Source organism: Passer montanus, unplaced genomic scaffold, assembly GCF_014805655.1.
Source record: "Passer montanus isolate IOZ18808 unplaced genomic scaffold, ASM1480565v1 scaffold96, whole genome shotgun sequence".
NCBI classification, from domain to species: domain Eukaryota; kingdom Metazoa; phylum Chordata; class Aves; order Passeriformes; family Passeridae; genus Passer; species Passer montanus.
Genome location: NW_024375034.1, coordinates 704396 through 727356, shown reverse-complemented (window position 1 = coordinate 727356; position 22961 = coordinate 704396). Strand labels below are relative to the sequence as shown.

Sequence of the window (22961 nt, the reverse complement as noted above, 5' to 3'; positions counted from 1 at the left end):
CAAATACAGGAAATTGATATGGGGGTGTGGGCAGCAAGTCTGGTACGTACATAGGTGCCAACATGTGACAGGAACAATGGGAAAAGGGATGGACATCCAGGTGGATGTCCACATAGCCATAAGAGAAGGACACGTCTGGAGGGCCAATGTTCCCACTGATTTTAGATATTAGTTTTGAAGTGGGCAGAGAGGGTCTTGGGAAGTGCATCTTTCTTGCCTGATTTTGGAAGGTTTGAGAAATGTAGGCTAGATCCAACTCAAATCTGAATTTTGGTGAGCCAAAATGCCTCAAGGGTGAGAAGATTTGAATTCCTTGGTGTTCTACAACTATCCGAGGCATGTCACAGAATTAACAGCCTTCTGCTAGAAGCAGCCATTTATGAGGGGCTTGAATGAAGTGGTCATTTGAGGTCCCTCTCATATAACATACAGAAATATTATGGGATTGCCTAATTGCATTATGGTTTTAATCATGTTAATATCAAAAGGCTCTTGGAGACACATCTTCTGAAGTGGTTTCAATACAATAAGTGACAAATTGCTATGGAAAAAACGTTTGTAAATGGCATTTCATTCCACGAGTATGAATCATTCAGCCTTCCTCATTGTCTTTTGATGCATTTGACTAGAAAAAAAAATAGAGAAGTGCCAGCTACCACTCACATCCAAAGTTGAAGTTCTGGGATACATACAGATACGTACAGATTCAAATTCTGTATGTTCAATCTGGGTGACTGAAACTCATTTTGCAAAGAAGGTGGCAGGACAAGTTATGTCTGGATGAGCACATGAAAGTAGCATTTCCATTTTCAGTTGTTTCCCCCTTGGCTCTCCTTCATGTCCAGTGTGACAGTATCTGGCAGTGTGCTTAACAAAGGGTATTTAAATGTGGCCAACAGTTGGGATGAGAGTAGATAAAATTACAAAGGGATTGTCTTTGCTGTAGGTAAGGTCTCAAAACCATTGTATTTAGGTACAGTCTCTTGCCAGAATACAATGAATTTGTAGCACAGCAGCTTGTAAAGGCAAGAGTTAAAGCTCTGCAGGTTTGTGGTGGAAAAGAACTAAAATCCAGGATCTAGAACTGTAGAACATTAGAAAAAGCCTGATTTGAGTAGTCCAGATCAGGACTGTTGGACTTTTTTTTAGCCCCAAAGGAAGCAATGGGAGCAATTTTGATTTCAGTTTAAAAGATGGTACAAATGAAATGTTCTCTAAGTATCGTTTCTCAAAAGAACAGATTAAAACTGAGTTCAACTCATTTTAAATACCTTCAGTGGGAATAGAAATCTCAGCCATCCTCCATTTTTAAATTCTTGCCTGGGCTTGACAAATAGATGCCATAAAACCACAGGAGTGAATGAATGTCCTCCTGGTGTTTCTGAGCCAGCTTGAAGAAAGAAACTTTGAACTTGAGTGCAGAGCAGAGAAAAAAGATATTAGCTCCTTTCTGAGGCCATCTGAATGTCACTCCTACACCATTTGTGTGATAGATGAATTGTCCAGGTATTTCAGTATTGAGATCATAACACTTGGTTAGACATACCCACATCCCTTGGGAAGCTTTGGCAGCAATCTGTGCTGGATTTCTCATAAATCTTGGGTGCCCATTCATTCCATTAAGCTCATAGTGTTGCTGAATAACAGCCTTGATTCAGGAGGACAATAATAATAAATGTTTCCTAAGGATTGAGGCTTCCTTTTTACCTGTCAAACTTGCTTGTCTTTGTCAAATATTCTATGGATACAGAAACTATATATAAAATTCTCCCCCACCCATCAGCTAATCTATTGAGGGAAATGAAACCATGGTCTAAAGCTGATGTTGTGGTAGGTGGGGTTTTGATTGGCTTGGAGCAGTATAGAAACAAAGGCACCTTCAGCCAGCTGTTGGCTCCTCATGGACCTTTGCTCCAGGATATTTCCCGCTGGTCTCCAGGCTGGTGCAGTGCAGGCCACCTGACCACATTTCAGCATGGTCTCTCTTCCAGCACAAGACCTTGGGAATCTTTTTCCTCTATGCATTTTTTCCCTGGTGTTTCAAACGCCCCAAGGACCAGACAAGATGACTTTTGCGGGAGACCAAGGTATTCAGAAGCGTCAAGATGTTGCAAGACTTGGCGCATGCCTCTTGCTTCTCACTGGCCACTTCACTGCCTAGAAACACATCATGCTCCTCAGCAAAATAAATGTTTATCAGAAGTGACATTTGAGTTCATCCCTGTGTGTGAGTCAGGTCCCTGCATGGCAGAGAAGGGGAAAAGGAAGACAAGTTCATTTGCTGACCTGTTCAGTGGGGATGTGGAGGTCCAGGGCAGTGTCACCCATTGCCATAGAAGAGCTTCTGAGCAGATGGGATTGTGAATAGAAATGGTTTGGAAAAGCTGGGAATAGGAGAAAAAGAAGATTGTGAAGTGTGTGACTGTGCTGTGGCTATCTGAGAGTGTGTGATAAGGATTCTAGAAATAACATGGTCAGGAAAACAGCACAGCTATATTTACAGCAAATGATAAGGAAATATAAGTTTCATTTGACTGGAAAGTGGCTACTTCAGATCACTCAGGCTGGGTGTAACTACCTGTGAGATGCTGCTCCTTGGCATTGTGTTTTTTGAGTTTAGAGGTCACAGTGGGCTTCTCCAGCAGTGTCTTGGTGGGGAGGACATGGCCCTCAAGTTTAACATAACTTATCTGGGTAATTAATGACTTTGTTCCCTTCAATAGATAACCTTTGTCATTCCTTCTGCACCCATTTACTGCTGGACAGATCTGGGACAACTTTATACAGGTTGGAGAAGAGAAACTTCAATGGCAGCAATGACTGTACCGAGCTGTTCTCCAGCCCCAGACCCTGTGCTGGGATGGGGCTGAGTGTGGGCAGGGAGCTCAGCACAGGTTTTGGTCTGAGGTTGTTGAATGCATGGATATGACTTGGGGAGTTTTTCTGGGACTGAGCAGATGCTTTTCCATATGGTGTGTGGATGTGGTCAGGAGCTACCTGAGGCTGGAGGATCCTCTTACAGCCAACTGACCTCCCTTAATTTCCTCCATGCAGTAAAAAAATGCTGCAAGGGGAAAGCATTTTGTTTCAGGTTGACAGGGCAAAAAATCTAAGCTTTCCTGGTCTAATCTTGATCCAGTTGCAGATCCAGACTGTGTCTGCCTGGGCAGCCTCAAACAGCCAGGGATTACACCGCAATCCCTTCCCACAGCTTTCCTGGCGGAGGTGGGCGCTTGTTTATTTTGTATATTGTGACTCTCTTTATTAGACCTTTCCCATCTTCCTCTCCTCAGCTCTGATTTTCACAGTCCCCACGTGGCTGTTTTTCACTGTGCTGGCTCTCTGCTCTGGTCTTCAATATCCCTAAAAAAAAAACAAAACGGCTGGCTGCTTTCCCTCTGCCTCCACAGTGCTTGTTTTGGTCCGGTTTCTCTTGGTCAGGTTGGGAGCCTGCAGTGCTGGAGGCGGTCAGCCATGCAAGCAGGGAAGCAGCTCAGAGGGATGCTGAATGACTTTTCCATCCCTCCCTGTGGCAGCACTCAGGGGCAGAGCAGGGATATGGGCTGCAGGAGGAGGCAGCAAGCACCCAGGCACTGGCACTGGCAGTCAGAGGAAGGTTGCACAGTTCTGCCACAAACCAGTGTACCTTCTGTTGTTACAGGGGCTTGGAGGATGGCGTGGGGCAACAGCAAGAATTTTGGCAGTGGCCAAGAACTGAGCTCTTCTCTGGAATGTCTTTGAGGCTTTGCAAAGGAATGTCCCCTGGGCATTTCTTCTTATACAAAATTTCACCCACATTTCCTATCTGCCCCAACATGGGACACAGAGAAGGTTGCTTGGCCACCCTTCAGCTGTGATTGACGTACAGAAATACCAGCAGGAGGTACTGCAATTCAAAATTGTTGCTGCTGTTCCCTTCTTGCAGGGAAGCTTGCAGGAGCCAAGGTGCAGCCATGGCCCCAGTTGCACCCAGGGGACGTGTGCCACTCGGTGCACACACTCAATCCAGGCATTCTGCTTTCCTTCTTGGCTACACCCATCCTCTGCTGTCCAGGCCTCTTGACACACTGGCAGCTGCTGGATGAGGCCAGCAGGAAACAGTGGAGGGCTGCAGTGGGGTGTTGGCTTCCACCCAGGATGTGACACCCAGAGCCAGCGGGGCCAGCTGATGGGAAGTAGATTTCCCACATCCCAACCTGTGCCTGTCCCCACAGACAGGTGCAGAGGAAGGAAAAAGTGCTGGGAAAGGCAGCAGATGAAGTGCTGATGAGGATGGCGGGAGCAAGGGGAGACTCCTGGGCAGTGTGGGCTGAGCCTTGGCCCTGCAGTAGACAGGCAGGATGTTGTATCCAAGTGGATGCATCCGTTTCTAACTTGGGATTTGTATCTTCTTCCCAGACATCTCTGTGGAGATGAGCCAAAAAGGGGGACAGTGCCCAAGTCCTGCCTTGTCCCCACATCCCAGCTGGGGTGCTCCATCTCTTGCCAGGTTGTTTTCATGGCTTTTATATTTCTCGCTGTCAGGTTTAACGTGATCCTTTTTCAGCTTGCTGGGGCTGCTTGGACAGATCACAGAATCATAGACAGGTTTGGGTTGGAAGGGACCTTAAAAGATTATCTAGTTCCACTCCTCTACCACAGACAGGGATGCCTTCTGCTCCAAGACCTGTCCAACCTGACCTTGAACACTTCCAGGGATGGGGCAGCCTCAGCTTCTCTGGGCAACCTGTGCCAGTGTCTTAATGCTGCTCCAGGGCTCCCACGAGATTAAAAACTGAGCCCCGAGAGGTGAAGGAGGTGCTTGTGATCCCTGGTGTGGGGTGAGGGTGTGGAAAGGTCAACTCCAGCTATTTAAACACCAGCAGCCACAAGCCGTGTCAGTGGCCCTGGCTCAGAGCCATGAGGAGGATGAGGTGGGAGGGTGCAATGGAGCACCCTTGGCCCCGTGGCCTTACTGTCAGGAGGTGCATTGAACTGGTTGAAATGCTATGGTTTTGTATTTCACCCCTTTTGAGGACAGTAAGTCAGCGTGGCTTTCTGTGCTGACTGTGCAAAAGGTGTTTTCCGCTTTGGAAGTGCCTCAATGCAGCTTTTTGACAAGCACTGACAAAAAAATTGTGGAAAAGAGGACTTCTGTCTCAAGCAGCTGCTCCTTGCCAGAAGCTTTGGGCTCTCTGAATTGTGTTTTCCCTTGGAAGGACTCAGCCCTCGTGGCAGGGCTGACCAGAGAGCTGGGGTGTGGAGGGAGCAGTTCCTGGGCTGCTGCGATGGGTTTCAGCCACGGCAGCACATTGCCTTGTCAGAAAATGGGGTTCTGTGGCATGCCACACCCTTACACATCTGGGTGAAAAACTGCAGTATAATCATTGCTCAAATACTACCCTCCTTTTTTCCCCTGGGAATTCTGTTATTCCCTGAAATTGAAATATATTCCCCCATCCACATTTTTGGGCCCTCCAGAGTATATACACACTTCAGCCTGGAAAGTTGCTCATGCGCCCTGGGCTGCTGGCTGTATTTTGGGTTGGGGTTTGTTTGGTTTAGACATACTGTTGTTTCATTTGTTTTGAAGATGCAAACCACACAATGAATTCCATGGATTCTGTGTGCAGTTATGAATAAATGGGGATGAACAATTCAGGAAAAAACCAAACAAATTGTTTGGTCACTTAACTCTCTTTCTCTGAACGTGTAGGCTGCTGTGTGCTTAACTGGAGCGTCTAGAGGAGTCACCCCAACCTTGGCTTTTGTCACCTGTGTGTTGCCACATCCATGGCTGAGGGACAGGAAGAGGGAGAAAGGATGTTCCTTAAACCTCTAAGCATCAACTCATCCGGCTTAGTCTGCTTTTGGGATTTAAACTGACTTTATTAAGGAGGATTTAATTGATTTTAATGAAGTTGCAGTTGTTGCCTGAGTGCAGACTAGGAGGGCTTGCATAAGCCATTAATAGGTCTGTGAGCGTGGCCTGTGCTGCAAAACGTTTGGAGGGCTCAAAGCATCCCTGTGGTGCTACCATGCAATAGAGTTAGGATGGCAAACACCTTGGCCTTTCCCTCTTTATCCAAAATATGCTTAGGAACAGCCAAAGCATTGAAAAGGGAAGGTGCCCTGGAACAGTGGTGTTCTGAAAGAGGGTGGCCTGTTTATTTGCACCCATCTGCTTGTTCAGGTAATTCCCCCTTGTCATGTTCAGGCCTGCTTCCTGTAAACCCCAGGGCTCCCCTCTCTGTTTTTTATATGTCTTCTTATTTTAAACTTTTTATTTTTGGCTTTTTAAAAATTTTTAACTGGATGGAAGATGGGAAGAATTTCCTCCAAAACCATGCAATTGCTATGAGACATTTTCTCTGAAGGCTGAGGTCTGCCCAAAGGTGCAAACAGGTGAACATTTATATTCAGGTGTGCATGAGTCCTGGTGACACAAGTATTAACTTTATTGGCCAAATGTTACATCCTAGCCCTTGGTTGTTTGAGACAGCCATTCCCCATGCAAAACCAGGGACAAACTAACCTATTTCTCGGCAAAGGTGTGGTGCAGAGAGAGACACTGAGGATTAAATGCATGGAAAGGAGATTTTGGAGCAGACACTCGCCATGAAGTGCTCCGGCCAAAGCACAGACTGGGGCGGGAGAAAAGCGTTGTGCTGTGCCGATTTTCATCAGGCACTGGTTCCCATGTGACCTTTACTGTCCCTGTCTCAATAACAATCCAGTGGCACATGGCACCCCACGTGCAGGCTGGGGCCCGGCAGGTTGCCTGTGGGGCACCGTGGCGCACGTTGAGGGCTGCAGCAGGGAGCTTCTGCATGTTTGACGGGTTTGTGTACAGATGTTTGGTAGGAGTGTTTACACCATCGCGTGCCTGTGCTTACAATGTATATGGTACATATGGGCATAAATCAGCGCCTTGACAAAGCAAGGCAAAACCATCCCAGCTGGCTGAGTAAACCCGAAGAGCACATTGCACTGCTACTGTGCGCGACGGCTTTGATTCAGCACGAGCGTGCTACCGGGGCGGAGGATTTTCCCCAGGCCTGGGCTGTGTGCACATGGCCGGGCTGGTTTGCGTCAGCCCTGACGCACGTCCGGGCCCCGCGACGCGGGTCTCGCGTGTGCTGCCCATGCTGGCAGCTCTGCGGCGGCCGGAGGAATGAGGGTGAGCCGTACCGGCCGCCAGCCTCCACGGCGGGCACTTGCGCAAAGCGTGGGTGCCTGCCAGCCGCCAAGGAGCGCTGGAAATACCCGCCATGGGCCAAGGGAGATGCTGCAGGCGCCAAGCGGCTCGGCCCGAAGCTGTGTGCGACGGGACTTCATTCGTGTTAGATGCCACCACGTGCCTGAGGCCCGTGGGGAAGTAAAAAGTGGGTTGTTGCTGGCATGGACAGTGGCAGGATGGCTCGGTTTGGTGTCCCTGTGGTGGAGCAGAGTGGGATGCAGAGGCCCGTGAGGAGCCGTCCTCTCCAAGGTTTCTGCTTTCAGTGTGGTGATACCCGATTCCCTGTTGGCTTTTCCGGGCATCTGCCTACACCTTTGCCCTAAGGGGACCAAGGACCAGGCTGATCCGCCGGTGCCCGAGGGTGTCCCAGGACGCAGATCAACAGGAAGAGGGGAGGGGCGGCTTTCCTTCCCCCGGATCGCCTTTCAGCCCTTGTGCCAGGCTGGGGCCGCAGGTACGCTGATGGTACAGGGGCAAGCCAGCCTTTAAAAGGGAGAGGTTGCATCATGCGGGGCTGGGCGGGCCTTGGGAGGCAGAAACATCATCTGTTAAACATATACCGCCCCCCCTCCGCCCGGGAACATTCAATCCTCTCTTTGATGGACGTCCAAGAAAATACTTCTTCCACATCCTAAACTTGTTAGCACCAGTTAATCATCTTAACCTTCTTCCCCTCCGAACACACACTCCAATGAGTTTCCCATCGCTGGCAGCTGTTAAAGACGCAGCGACGCTTTTTGTGCCAGCCTTCGCAGGCGAGCACACGGCCATTCCTTATTAAACCTCCCAGCTGTCCCCTAGGTGGGACAGCAGCAACCCACACCTTGTGCTGGAGCCCCTTCAGTGACTGTCCAGTGAGTCACTCTGAGGGTGGATGCACTTGATGCAGCTCTCCCCTTCCAGGAGCTGCACCAGGTCTGTGTCCCTCTGTGCACGGCCTCTTTGACATTATGAGTGTGTTGTGAAGCAGAAGCCCTGGAAAATACTTGTTTGCATTCGAGTGATGCTCCAGGATCCCAGATGAACATTGCAGAATGACAGTCACAGGGGTTGAAGAGATGTGCTCACGTGTGGGGTCTGTGCCACACACATGGTGAGAGGAGTGGACTGTGACATGACACCTGGAAGCTGGGCATCTGCCCTTTATTGCATCTGGCTATTCCTCCCCTTTCCAATCTGGAAAGCCCCTCGTTGCCCATTGTGTGTCTTTGGTTTTCTCCTCAAAACAAGGTTGTGTTTCAGATAGAAGAAGGGTGACAGCCTGATGCATCCATCCCCTCTTGCAGTGCCCAGGGCTCTGGTGGGGCAGCGCTGTGCCCTTCGATGGTGTCTGCCTTGCATGGGCTCCCTGGACCAATTCAACCCCTGTCTCCCCAAACCAGCACTGGGATGGTTCCTGTTCTGCTTGCCCATCCTGCTCTGGCCTGGCTGCTGAGGCTCAGTGTCTGTTTCTTCCTCGTGCAATGTCTTGGGTGAGCAGCATCGCAGACAGGCTGAGCAAGCAGGCGGTAATTAAATCAGCGTATTCCCTGGGGGGCAGCTGATTAACAGCACATGGGGGGCTGAGGCACACACGGGCAGTATCAATCCATCGCTTGCCTCACTCCTCTCCCTTAGGATGTCTGTTTTTTTTCTTTTTGCTTTTTTTTCCCCCCTTTCTTTCAAAGAGAAAATGAAGATTATATCAGCTGAACTGGAATCTAAACTGACAGAGCTTTGTGTGAGGGACTTGTTTATTATGATTTGGTGTTGCTCCGGGCAGTGTCCGCCTCGCTGGGGACCACCCAGCTGTCCCATCCACTCCAGGCTACCCTTGCTGGGCAGCTCAGCCAGCAGCAGGTAGAGGACCTTTGGGGAGGGCTGTTCCAGAGGCTGAACCTGGTACTGGAATGTGGCACTGGGTGGATGCAGCCAGATCCTGGTGGCTGCTCTTTTCTTGTCCTTCTCCTCTGTCATCTGCCACTGCTGTCCCAGGGAGGAGATGTTGCTGGAGGCAACAGCAGCTGCTGGGAGTTGTGTGCTGGCCTCATCCCTAATGGAGCTGAAGAACACAATGGGCTGGGATTTTTTTAATCTGTTTTTTTTTTGTTTAGGTTTTAAATATTAGCTCCTTATTAGAACAATTTTGGCAGCAAAGAGGGAGTAGTTATGTCTCCCAAAATGGCAGTCCTTGCCTACAGATTAACTTCCTATTAGACCCTACGATATACAAGTGCCACACATGTGACAGAGGGGTTGAAATTCCAAAAGCACCCTCAGAGCTTAGAGGTCTGTGGCACTGCCCTGGCCACATCGAGGGAGCCACGTGTCAGCCCTCTGCTCAGCAGGGAGCAGTGTACCTGGCTCTGACCCCTCTGAAGCCCAGGGAGAAGCTGGGTTGTTGTGAGCCTCTTTGCCATTCCCTGTGCAGTGTGATTTAATCTGGGTTTAAAAACAGAAGGAGAGGAGAGGAGAGGGGAAAACAAATGTGTATTTTTCTGAAAGGTGTAGCCTTGTGTTTGTTGGTTCACCCCCAGTTCATGTGTGTGGTGATCTATTGCTTATGGATGACCTGAGTGCTTATAGAAAATGCTTATTTTCTGGGGAAGCAGGTGGAGATGGGGGTTATCAGGTGTGGTTGTGAATATTTCTGTCTCTGAATTCCAAAGCCATCCTGGGTAGTTCCCCATGCTCTGCTATTGCATTAAAGTGTATCTTAATAGGCAGGGTCCTGGAGTTTCTTGGGACAGTGATGGGAAGTGGCTCTCAGGCTCTTCAGGAAGGGAAGCTACAAAAATGTGACTCTTGGCTGGAGGGCTGGCGTGGGGCATGCGCCGCGTGGTTTGGCATGGATTCAGCCATTCCCCCCTCCTCCACTTGGGTTTTCCTACGTGCCTTTCCCATAGAGCAAACTGTTGCAGATCTTGGTTCTCATTCCTCCTCTTTGCTCTCTTCTTTTCTAGAACAGTGAGGGTTTCCTGTTTTGATAGAGTTTGCCTCTTTAGCAGTGACTGAGGAGCCTCAATCTTTTTTTTACCAGGTGTACCACGCGGCCCGTGTACTTTGGAGAAACTTCTCTCTGAATATAGTGCCTTTTTGCCCTCGTGCCCTTAGGGCCTTTCCTTTTGTCTGGCAGGAAGAGCTTCGGAGTAACTGATGTCTAAACTTGCTTGGTTTTCCTCCAAGTAGTTTTTTCTCTGTTCTGGGGAGAAGGGAAAGTATTTCTTGTCCATTTTCTTTGTGTTCTCTTTTCATTTGGAGATTATAATGGGATCTCTCACTACCTTAAAAAATAACCACCTTTATGCCTAAATAAGAAAAAATCTTGCCCTCTCAAACAAGATGGAGGGCCTGACAGAATTCAGCAAACTTAGTGAGTCAAATTTGCCGTGTTGGGAAGAGGAGAGCATACAGGTGCCTTCCAGACCATGCTCGGCGGGAGGCAGCAGTTGGTTGGGGTTCCTTCTTTGCCTTTCCACTGGGATGGCTCTCTCCATAGTGTGTGCTGTGCATCTGGTGCTGGCACTGGAGGCAGCAGGGAAGGGATCTGCACGCACAGTTCATTCTAGGTAAGGGAAGCTGTGAGTCCTTTATCCCTGTAAGCCAGTGCAGGTTGTCTCCATATGTGCATGCTGCCCCAGCCTGGCTCCTACTGGGCATGGGGTAGCCAAGCCAAGCTCTCCAGCTTGAGATGTGCTAAAAAGCATCAGCTAGAGTTGGCTGAATGAATACTCTCCTCTTCTGCTCCATAAAACATGCTGAACAAACCCACTTAGGCTCATAAACCCCATCACATTTTTCCTTTTGAAAGGACTAGCATCAGCCCCACTCTCCTCCACATGCTCTGTTTGGAACCAAGGCGACGCATCAGGAAGAGCCTGAAGGAAGAATTTATGGTGTCTCTAATTAGTCAGTTTGTTCCATCCTTGAAGAAGAGGATAACTAGCGACAGGGATGCATTGCTGGCCTCTGGAGGAAGAGCACTGTGGCTAGGCTCATGTCCAACTGCTGATAGGGTAATTAGTGGTAACTGGGAGCTATCAATCATCTGGGGTGGAAAAATGTCTGGGCTAAAGGAAAGACCCTCCCAAACATTTTCATAACTCAAAAGGGTGTGAGACAGGGTCTGGAAGAGAGTACTGGCAGTCCGTGAGGTATTTGAGGAAGGAGTCTATTAAAAGATAAATTGAACACAATGGTCTTTTGTTCGTCCCTGGGTAGGTGACAGAATTTGCTGTTATAAAAGTTGCAAAGTATTTTGGAAGGAGGAAGGAAGAAGAAAAGAGTTAGCAGATGGAAAAGAGAGAAGAATAACAAAAATTAAGAGGGAGAAAAAAGTAACAGTATGCTAGTTATTAAAATCAGCTGCTAATTGCAAAAATTATATAGGATTAAAGTGAATTATGCAATTTGTCAAATGAATAAAGTGTGCTGTTTGCATTTGAAGTGCACAAGCAGGGAATTTATTCAAATAATTATTAGCTGTAGTAAGGTCCAACTTTCTACTTTTCCCAGACAACCACATTATGAGAGAGATTGTAATTTTCAGCAGGAAGTAAAAATGCCATGGATTTTGGTTTTTGCTTTACCCAGCCATTATTTACTTTGGCCATTTTTTCCTTGTGGTTCCTTCCTAATTCTGCAGCTCTCTGAGGAATAGGGCTTGTGCAGGGCCTGGCCCAGTGCTGAAGAAGTCAGCTCCTCAGTGCAGAAACAAGAGACTCCTCTTGAACAGCAGCTGTAACTTTCAAACTGGTTTGGGTCTCTCCATAGCTTTCAGATGCCACTTTCTTATTCCTGGCATGGAAGAGGATGTGTTAGGGGATGTAGGATGGGAATTCCAGAGAGATTATCAAACATCTGCCGGAGGGTAGGGTTTGTTGGAGTGGTACCTTATTGAATTGGCATGTGCATCTCCAGACTAAGAGTTGTGAGGTGCTTCTGGTGTTCAGATGTTTGAGGTGGATTCCAAAAACACAGAAGGAGCTGGGGAATTGGTGGGATAGTGCCTCTGGAGAGCAGGAACTGGGGAAGAAGTTGAGAAAATTCAGCAGCCTGACAGAGGAACTGTTGAAGGCACGAGTTGAAGTTGTCTCGGTGCAAAGGACCACAGGAAGAGATCAGCTAAACAAAATCACGAGGTCCTCAACAAGGTGAAATTCAAGACAGGAGGAAAGTAAAGCTGAAAGGCTTTAAAATGAGTGGGTATGCAAGATGAAAATCTGAGAGCCTAGGATGAGGTGGGACTGCCAAGGACACCAAGAAAAGGCTGAAGTTGTTCCTAGTGGGTGAGCAGGAGACCTTCCTCCTCACCGGAACACGAATGCAGTCACACCCGACAGTGAGGACATCAGCTTACTGAAGAAGAGAGCCCTTGAGGGCTCATGGAGAACAAGTGACATGGCAGAACATAATGGCAGGGCAGAGGTTGTGACAGGGAGGAACTCATTTTCCCTCTGTGAGTAAGACCCTGTGGATAAGGTAAATAGATCCCACGTCTTCTGCCTTCACCAGGTCGTCTGCCATTGACTCATGCAGTGAGCTGGAGAGGCGCTTGCTGTTTGAGAATTACATTTCAAGAGGCAAAAAGGCCACTGAGGGGGAGCAATGAGAGCAACCAGAGGTCCAGAAAAAATGGCCTCTGCAGAGAGACTGGAAGAATTAGGTTTTGTTTAGTCTAAAGACAAGAGAAGACTGAGAAACAGGACTGCAGACATCAAATACATGAGGTAACCGCAAAAAGGCGAAAAATAAAAAAATCTCTTCTTTGAATTTGCTGTGCATCAGAGGTCACTGACTGACTTAAACAACAACACTGGAAATTTTGGGTAGTCTCTAAGAAAGATAATAAATATGGCCTTATGAATCAGGGCTTGGGTATTGCCTGGACTGGATCGCTAGGGAAGCATGTGGTGTCGCTATCCCCAGAGGACGGCAACAGGTTAGAGAAATATTTGCCCAAATGGGCTAGGTACAGACTTTTTATTCCTTTGGTTGCTTTGAAGATGTTCCCTCCTCAGTTTCGTGTCACTCTCATTTCACAGGAATCCTTTAATCTCTGTTTGGTTTGCTCAGGGGAGGCAGAAGGGGAAGAGAAAGGGGGATAGTCAAGAGCAGCGGTTTTGGGCTGGTGGTTTGCTGGAGCCTGGGGGCTCTTTGGCAGAAGGTGGTGGAGTGGAATGAGCCTGCCACCATAAGGTTTCCATTTACCATCCAGGGGTCTGCACCACTACTGGAAAGCCTTGGGGGGGCCTTCAAGTATGAAAACCCACTGGGTGAGCTGACCCTGGGAGTCCTTCCCAGCCTGGATTTCTCTGCTTTCTGTGGTGCTAAGTGCTTCAGCATGGCAGAGACAAATGTGATTGTTTGCTGCTTGGGAAGAGCTTGCTGACCCATGGATGCCTGCCCAAAAGGAGCATTGTGCTGCCCAGCATTGGCCATCCCACCATCTCTCCCCTGGCAGTGCCAGAGGTGCTCTGTTTATCCTGGGTGCAGCCAGCACTGGGTGGGCCATCTGCTCTTGACCCTTTCCTGCCCTTTGTTTTTTGCAAGTGGGTCTCCCAAACATTTGTCAGAATATTTCTGCTTGTCTGTTGCTGAGCACTTTAATTTGTCTAATGGGCTGGCTGTGGTTATGCCAAAGGCCCCACTTACCCTTACTAGATTCTTTTGGCTCTTGAGGCTGACTGGCTCCTGTTGTCCTTATTTTGAAATAAGTAGAGATATTTGGAGATGCACTTGGGATCTGTGATTAAATTCCACTATCAGACCCCCTCTTTTATTTTTGAGACTAATGCTTAATCATGTTAATTTTTCAGTGAGGTTTCACCTTGGTGTCTACCTTGATCATAGTAGCATCCTTTGGACTTTTTTTGGTGCTGTGCTTGTGGCCTTCTGCTTGGCTTGGGCTGGTGTCGGTGATGCTCTGGGATGCTCAGAGTGCCTGAGCAGTGACTTTTATCCTCAACAGCTGCTGCTATTAACTGCCGACTCTCAGTGATGTCATGGGTTTGATTTTGGGGGCGAGCTTGAATGACTGGCATAACCTGGTGCCTCAGCTTAGCGTTGGTCAGATTTTTTGGCAGTGAAATCCTGATGGTCATTTCACCATCCAACATTTCTGCAATCCTTTGAAGAACCTCTTGCCACTCTGCAAGGGTGTAGCCTAGAAAGGAATGTTTTAGGGATGGAGGAGCCTGGCCTTTTGCAAGGGCCTTCTGCTCTCTGGAGTGAGTTATCCACACAGATTGTCTGCCACTGCTGACAAAACCTGAAGCAAAATTACTGGAGGTTGTGCTTTGGGTGGTCAGTGTTTAAAACTTTTCTTACTTTTTTCAATATTTTTTTTTTGTCTTTAATTCCACCTACAGCTAATAATAATGAATTATGGCAAGGCACATGGCATTTTTTGCCTTTTCATTTGAAGTTCTCTGAGTTAATGTTCCCTCTTCCTCCGCTTGTATCACTTGTCTGCTGATGGAGGTAGGGAAGTTGGCTCTAGAAGAACGTGAGTACTCTGGATCTGTTGTGAGAAAACTTCAGCATTCTCTGTGTTTAAAATAGGCCAAACCCATTTTCTGTGCTCCATGCACCCAGCTGGGGTATGCCTGCTCCCAAATGGGGTCAGTCTGCCCTGAATGCCCATGGAGCCATGAATTAAGGGTTCCATGCCACCCTGGGTAGGATCATGCTCAGGCCACTGGCATTTCAATCAGCATTTCATAACTAATTGCCTGGCCACAGCTATCTTGTTATCAATTAACATAGCCCTGAATGTCAGGAAGTAACTGTATCTCTCTAACTCCCTAAGGCTGGCTTCTGGGTCTGTGAAATGGCTGGATTTCCTCACAGGGATGGATTACATGTTTACATCTCTGCTGCTGCCAGAGTGTGTAGTGAGGATGACCCAAGTAACCAACAATAATGTCTTCATGTTCCCTCTTTCTCCTCCTTGTCTTATGTATGCTATACAGGAGTGGAAAAACCTCCTTGTATCTGAGCTCTTGGAGCAGGCTGGAAGATACACACATTGCAGACACTGTACTGCCTGAATCCAATAAATTAGAGGGAAAAAATAAGCAACAGCATTTGGAAACCTTTTGAGAATGGACACTTTTCCAGATTTCAGGAAATGCCCATAAGTGGATGGGATCATTTCAATGATCCTCTCGGTCCAGAGAGCACTGCTGTCTCAAGCTGGAGAATATCTCTGTCATCAGCAGAAGGCCTCTCACCAAACCTGCTCCTCTATGTCCAGCTCTTAACATCTGATAGTCTGGAACATGAGACTTTCCAGATTAGGATAAATTTGACCGGCTTGCAAAACTAAGCCTCTCCTTTTCTGAGACCAGCGAGGCTGCAGCAGGGAGGGTGGCATTTTATCTCTGTTAGTGGCTGAGAGAAAAGGAATCCTTGCAGCTCTATTGTGGTCAGTTGCTGGTTGAATGTGCCATGAGGAGGATCAAGTGAGCAGCGGGCTCTGTGGCATGGCCTTGCAGTTCACCACAGGTGTGGTCTTTCTGTATGTGCAGTAAGGTGGACCTGCCCTTAGGTGGCTGCTCGTTTGCTCACTATGAAAAGGCAGAGCTTCTTTAAGGAAGTTTTCTGCATAAAAACCAGAGCAGTGAGAAGGGACAGTGCAGATGGTGCTAATTTCCAGAGGCCATATGTTTGGAGGGACCTTGGGTACCCCTACAAGAATTCTTTGTTTTCTCAATGTTCCGTTTCAAAGGTACTCTGGAGGTCTCCTCTTTGCAGGAGACCACTGCTTCCTCCCACTCGTCCACTCCTGACACGTTTTCCCCGTCCCCTCCTCCATCCCCTGCTGCTCCACAAGCCTCACAGCTGGATAAACAGCGCTTGCAGTCGCTTACAGCCCTCCAGTGCCTTCCAGCACGGAGAGGAGCTTCCTGAGCAGCCCGTCGTGGGCGGACGGTCGTGCTGCAGCCCGCGTGCCAGCACCGGCCTCGCTGCGCTCCAGCAACATCAGCTCCAAAACACACGGGATCTGGAGGTGCTAATTACAAGTGTGGGTTCTCTGTCCGTGCAAGGCTGAGGAATTTGGTGATCTGGAAGCTCTGGGTCTGTCTGCTGGCTGGGCTTCGCTGTAGAATGGGCTTGGAAACGTTCACAGTAGCTTTTATAGCTTCTCTGTTGACTCATCCTTTCTCTGTTGGCTGTTTATATGGAAAGGGGATCTAGCTCATCTAGCTCGTCTGTCTCACCCCAGAAGTGCCTGCTGTAAGGAAGGGAGGAACCCCCAATAGGTGTGATGTGTGCTTGTGGCTGTCAAGATTGTTGGCTCCTGGTTGTTTCCGGAGATTTTTGGGTTTCACCATGAAGACCTGGCCCATGGTGGGGGGCAAGCAGGCCTGATTCCACATGGTTTCCCCAAACTGGCTGGGCCTGCAAGAGACATGTGACATGGGACTACATGCAGTGGTGGTGTGGTGACTCTGTTGCAGTTCAGGTGGTTTTGTAAAGGGTCCCGTGCAGCCTGGTCAGCTTGTGAGTTTGTTCCCCTGGCTTGCAGGGTTGGCAGCATCCCTGCCCAGGCCAGAGCAGCTCTGCCAGAGCTTTGGGCAGAGCCAAGCTCGCTGCACTGCTGGTGGTTGGAGCTGTTGACATAGAGGCTCAAGTATCTCCATCCTCTTTTATCCACTTTTTCCTGTAATGTGCATTAATTTACTACTTGTATTAAGGACAGAGCCACTTGAGAACCTCTGCTCCACCTTGTCATTTATCACTGTGACAGAATATGACCGAACCATTTTGCTGAAGCCTTATTTTGCTTTTTAAAATCCCCTATGCTTTGCAACAGCTAATCCAGCAGCACCTCCTCCCTTCCTGCTGTATTTGGGACATCTTTCTTCCTCCTCCTCCTTCTCCTCCTCCAGCCCATGCAAGATGATGTTGCTTTTGGAAATGACTCTGTCTGAGGGCTTCGCTTTCTCCTGGGTCACACGGATGATCCCAGCTTTTGGAGCCCAGTCCCTGGATGGTGTCTCCTGATTGACTTATTGCAGCCAAGACTGTGTCCATGCAGCTCACTGATGAGTGTTTACACAAGACTGTGCAGTCCCCTTCACATAACCATTAATTTTATAGGGGGCACATAGCAGAGATGGGCCTCCACTATTCCTCCTGCCTTTGATCTGTGTGGGGTGTGTGGCCCAGAGCTGCTAGCATTGCTGATTTACTCCACTCTGCAGATGGAGCTTCTGGAGCAAACGAGAGCTTATGTTTGCTCTCAGTGGTATGGCAATACCATTACAGGCTGTGCTGCTGGCTGGTTGTGTTTGGGCTGGAAGGGCAGGGATGGCTCAGGGTTTGCATGTCCTTAAGTTTTGGCTTTTAATATTAGCTCAGCAGTGGGGTTCATGCAATCCATGAGTGCCCCAAGTCCATGCAAACAGGTAGGTGGGTTATTAAGGGTCTGAAGCATTGCTAATGGAAATAAAGTCCATGTATTGGCAAGCTATAAGCATTGACCTTGTGTCAGGGCACTCAGTCTGAAACAAAATCTCTCCAAAACAACATTTCTAACATTTCTATTACAGAACTTTATTGTGATCCAAGCTAGACTCAGAAAACTCTCTTTTCTTTCTTTTCTTTCTTTTCTCTTTCTTTCTTTCCCTCTCCTCTCCTCTCCCCTCCTCTCCTCTCCTCTCCCCTCCTCTCCTCTCCTCTCCCCTCCTCTCCTCTCCTCTCCCCTCCTCTCCTCTCCTCTCCCCTCCTCTCCTCTCCTCTCCCCTCCTCTCCTCTCCTCTCCCCTCCTCTCCTCTCCTCTCCCCTCCTCTCCTCTCCTCTCCCCTCCTCTCCTCTCCTCTCCCCTCCTCTCCTCTCCTCTCCCCTCCTCTCCTCTCCTCTCCCCTCCTCTCCTCTCCTCTCCCCTCCTCTCCTCTCCTCTCCCCTCCTCTCCTCTCCTCTCCCCTCCTCTCCTCTCCTCTCCCCTCCTCTCCTCTCCTCTCCCCTCCTCTCCTCTCCTCTCCCCTCCTCTCCTCTCCTCTCCCCTCCTCTCCTCTCCTCTCCCCTCCTCTCCTCTCCTCTCCCCTCCTCTCCTCTCCTCTCCCCTCCTCTCCTCTCCTCTCCCCTCCTCTCCTCTCCTCTCCCCTCCTCTCCTCTCCTCTCCCCTCCTCTCCTCTCCTCTCCCCTCCTCTCCTCTCCTCTCCCCTCCTCTCCTCTCCTCTCCCCTCCTCTCCTCTCCTCTCCCCTCCTCTCCTCTCCTCTCCCCTCCTCTCCTCTCCTCTCCCCTCCTCTCCTCTCCTCTCCTCTCCTCTCGTTTTCCCAGTCTGCCATAAATTAGGATTCTGGCATCAGTCTGACCTTGCCCTCCTAAATGAGCTGTCTGATCAGAATCCCTTTTCTTGTTCAGACTTGGTGTATCAAATATGACAGTGACCTCAGCACTGGTGGTGGGCGATTGTCAGGCCAACCAAATCTGGATCACCCCTGAGCTCCTGTCCTAAATTTGACTGGAGTTGAGATGTAGTCTCTTCTGATCAGCCGCAATGAAAGCCGTGTCTAACAGTGCCATTTGACAGGGCAGTTTCAGGTCCCAAACCTGGTATGAGAGAGTCATGCTAAGTGAGAGCTTTCCAGTGTGGAAAGTGTTTGTTCATCCAAAGTCTCCAGTTTCTTTTGTGGACTTTCAGCCAGGGGCATTTTCAGGATGACGACGTGTTCCGCAGGTGCTCACCGTGACATCCGCCTCCCATGCAAGGAGGAGCTTGCTGCCTGTTATCTGTCAGCTCGCCTGTTATACTGCTTAGCCTTGCTTCTTGGCACTCTGTGTGAAGAAAAAAAAAAAGAGAAAACAGAATGTCTATAAAGTATGGAAAATGTAGAAGCCCCTGACAGTTGTATGGTGTGTCTTGCTTCTCCCACAGAGAGGAAACCACAAAATAGTGAGTCCAGGGGTTTCTTTCCACACACACAATATCTGTCAGGATTTTGAGGAATTTTCTGGGAACTGATGAAAGAAATGTGCTGTTTAAGCCCTGATATATATTGTACTACCATTCTGTATGAAGGAGATGCAGTGCTCCACACTGGCAGGTTCCAAAAAAGATTTGCAAAATGAAGAAACCCAAAGGATTTGAGGGAATTTCTTCTGAGTGGGCAGGTTGGCTTTGATGGGATCAGAGGCAGAAGAAAAGGGGAAAATTTGCTTGTATTAAAGAGAAAAGGTAGTTTGCTCATTAACCATTTCACACCTTCACAAGATTACTGATTCTGGTGGGAAATGGGTAGGAATTTTAGCAGCAAAGGGACTCTTGCCTCCTCAATTTCAACTTTCTCAGCCCTCAGGGGTGGGCAGAATGTGAGGAGGAGTCATATAAATAACAAGTTCCTGTTCTCATGTGTGCCCAAGGACCAAAACTGAGTTTGACAGTGTCAAGAGCCTGTCTTGCATGGCCTTCCCAAGACAGGGCTCTGACAGGGCTGTCAGAGGCTGCCCTGCACTCACAGTGGTTATTAGTAGCTGCTAATTGTGGGGATACCTCAATTAACAAGCAGGGAGCTGGTGAAAGTGCATCAGCAAATGGGAGCAGCCTGAGGATTAAGCCCAAAAGATGGTGCAGTGTTTTTTTCTAGCTCTTCTTGTTAGGATTTATTAAATTAAAAATTAATTACTGTTTATTCTTCTTCTCTCTTCCAGGTCCACCTGTAAGTACCCAACCTCTACGGTTTTAGAAGCTGTTGACATGGAGTCTGCGGGGCATGAACTTGCAGCCTCCTGTCTGTGGTGTCTGGTGTGGTAACCACCTTTGCAGTCCTGGCAGCCTGGGCTATCCCAAACAGCAAGTACTGTGGGAGCTCAGGACTGGATTGGGGTGGGATTGCTCCTGGCTGCAGCTCAGCAGGGACAGGAACATGGCAGATCCACATGGTGCAGAGATCTGTGTGTTAGCAGCTGGCCCCACAGCCTCTGGGGGGAACCGCTGTGTGTGCCTCACATGCATGGGATGCCACGTGCTGAATGAGATGTGTTTGCAGAAAAGGGAAAGACAGATCACAAACACATGGCAGGGGCTGAGCTGCAGGGACTTGTTCCCTGCTACTCACCCGGGCTGGCTGAACTGCTGGGCCTTCAAGTATAGCTGTGCAGCTATCAATTTCAGAGGAAAAATTGTGTTGACAGCTTCCTTTTCAAATGTTAGCTAATGTAAAACCTCAGCACAGACAATTTAGGCTTCAGGAAAATAGCTAGGTTATTGCAGAAATTTTCTTGCAGCTATTACCAGACCCACAGTGAACCAGAAGCAGCAACACAAGGACTGAAGCCATGTATTGATAGCTCTCAGGATTGTAAAGAAACACTGCATTGTCTCTAGCAAGGTCCTTCCAGAGGAAATGGTTTATATTCGTGTACAATAGAGGGACTATTCAGGGTTTCTGTGAAGGAACATGAGAAGTTAAACATACGGTAGTCATCTTTTGTCTGTTCTCGCAAAAATGTCTTAAACAGTTTGCAGATGACGTTCTGAGCAGTAGTTGCTGCACAACCTATTTTCTTTCCCCTTTCATCAGGCTGAAATGCTAGAGACTGAACTCCCACAGATATATGAGCACAGACCTATTTAATGACAGCAATCTTCCAAAAAGTTGCACCTTCTAGGCCAAAAGGTCTGAAAGCATTTCACAGCTGGAAGCCCTGATCCACGCAAAACTTCAGCGATAGCTTATCCCAGGGGCTTTCAGGACTGGCTGCTGAAGTGGATGTGTTTCAGCATTAGCTGTGGCTTTTTGGGAGGAGAGCACGCCTCTGCAGGCAGCTCCAACTGGAGTCCCTCCATGGCAGTCCCTGCCACTTCAGCCTGGGCAGCCCATATGTTGGCACTAAACGGATGAGGTGGGCACAGAATTGGCAGTGGTGTTGGCATTTCTGTTATTGCTGTGAGAAATTAGAAAGAAATCACTAGATCAACACAGATGTCTTCTAGAGAGCAGTCAGTGCCTTTGTGGGGTGAGGAAGACACACGCTCCAGACTTCCTCTGCAGCAGTAAGGGTTAGAAACCTAATATTGTAATGAGAGATTGAAGCCTGGCAGAAGCATATGGGACCACCAGAGAAGTGCTGACATTATATGCTACTGTATCCTGGCTTATTGTGACCCCTGAACCTGTCTCTGCAAGCAGACTTCTAGGACAGGCTGTGAGGAATGCTACAGCCAATGGAAATAACAAGAGGAAATTGGGCAGACTGAGTGTTCTTAGCCAAAGTGAAATTTGTCTTGGACTAGTAGGACCCTCACCTCATTGTGGACCCTTTGGGTTTCTGATCAGCTGGTGAGCGAGATCGGCTCAGTCACTGTGAGCAAAAGCTCACCTCTGAAAAGCCAAGTGAGTTCTAAACGTCACCATAGGCACTATTCCCCCACCCTTGTGTATTTCTCATTATTAAAATGGAAGTGGTTTTCTGAGCGACAACCTGAGCTCCTCACTGGCTGATTGTCATACACATTGTTCTGGATAGTGACCCCAAAGCAATGACCACCTCACATCTCTCTCCCGTTTTTGTTTCCCAGCTTGCAAAAGAGACAACACACTGTGTGACAGGGCTTAGCTCCCAGTGCAGGTGTTGGCTTGAGTGTGGAGATGGGCAGAAATACTAGTTAGAAATGCACTGAGCCCTGCTTGCAGTCTAGGACAACAAGGACAACATCCAGGGAAATGGATGAGCACCGCCAGAGCAGCAAAAGGGAACTTCATGTTCTTCTCTTGCCCAACAAACACTTCCACCCTTATTCTTGAAGTCAGTGAAGGCTTTGGTGAAGACAAGGGCAACCCGCAGTCATGTAAGATATTTGATGAGATTGGGACTAAAAGGGGTGAAGGAAGGAAGGAAGTGATGAAATCGTGCAATAGTCCTTTTGCCGTCTGGACCACATCCGAAGTAAATGATCCTCTCACGGACATTTTCTCTCCCATTTCTGATCATGCAACATTTCTGTGGCAACTGCAGCAATTCCATACATGAAAAAATAATATTTAGCAGATGGAAACTAAGGAAGAAAGTCAAAGCCCTGTAATTAGCTTGTTCTCCATGGACTTGCAGATACCTTCAGAGCTCGTGCGGAGAGCTGTGGGTAGAGTCATGCCAAAAGGATAGAGAGCTTCACAAGCAGGAGATTAGGAAACCAAAGCAATCAGAGCTGATGGTCAAGGAGCTGTGGAGAGTTTTTTTAACCATTCTGTTTCCTAAACCGTTCCACATGGTTCCATGTCTTTATCAAGCCCTCCTTTCTGAGTTTGAGGCTGGCTTTTGCTGTTGTAGTGTATATTTTTCCAGGGCCTCACAGAAAGGCCACAGCTCCTGGTAAATACTTCATTATTTCTGTTTCACCCCTCATTCTTTCTGTCTGACAGTACTTTGATCAGGAGGCCCCCAGCATTCATAAGGTGGTAGAAAGTAGACTTGCTTAAAAAATGGGACATGGAATAGAGTATTGCAAACAGCATATGGCCCATTCAGTGTAGGGACCACAGGAACTTTGTAGGTCCAAACTTAAAGGGTAGCATGATCCTCCTGAACCCTCCTGTGTGTAGGAAACATTGCTTTTGAAGATGTCTTTGAAGGTCTGGTTGAAGAGGCAAAGTGTTCAGTGTTCTCACTGATGGGATTTGCTAGTTGCAGCAGGATTTAGAAGGCCTAAGTCACCTTGGGACAAATGCAAAAATCCATAATAACAGTATCTGCATCTGAGTTAGCCATGACTGAGGAACAGCGTGGGTTTTGGAATTACAGCAGCGTGATTTC

The 22961-nt window shown here is 48.3% G+C and overlaps 1 protein-coding gene across 10 annotated transcripts in view; it reads left to right on the top strand.

Moving 5' to 3' along the window:
* The window catches only part of COL13A1 (collagen type XIII alpha 1 chain), a 90585-nt gene that overhangs the window by 8673 nt on the left and 58951 nt on the right, over positions 1-22961 (top strand). For all 10 annotated transcript variants that reach the window (XR_005626213.1, XM_039696199.1, XM_039696191.1 and 7 more), the window contains one exon: positions 19860-19867. Coding sequence is in view for 9 of the 10 variants with exons in the window: in XM_039696199.1 (XP_039552133.1) it covers positions 19860-19867 (8 nt within the window). In the remaining variant the exon portion in view is untranslated. The remainder of the gene's footprint in view (positions 1-19859; positions 19868-22961) is intronic.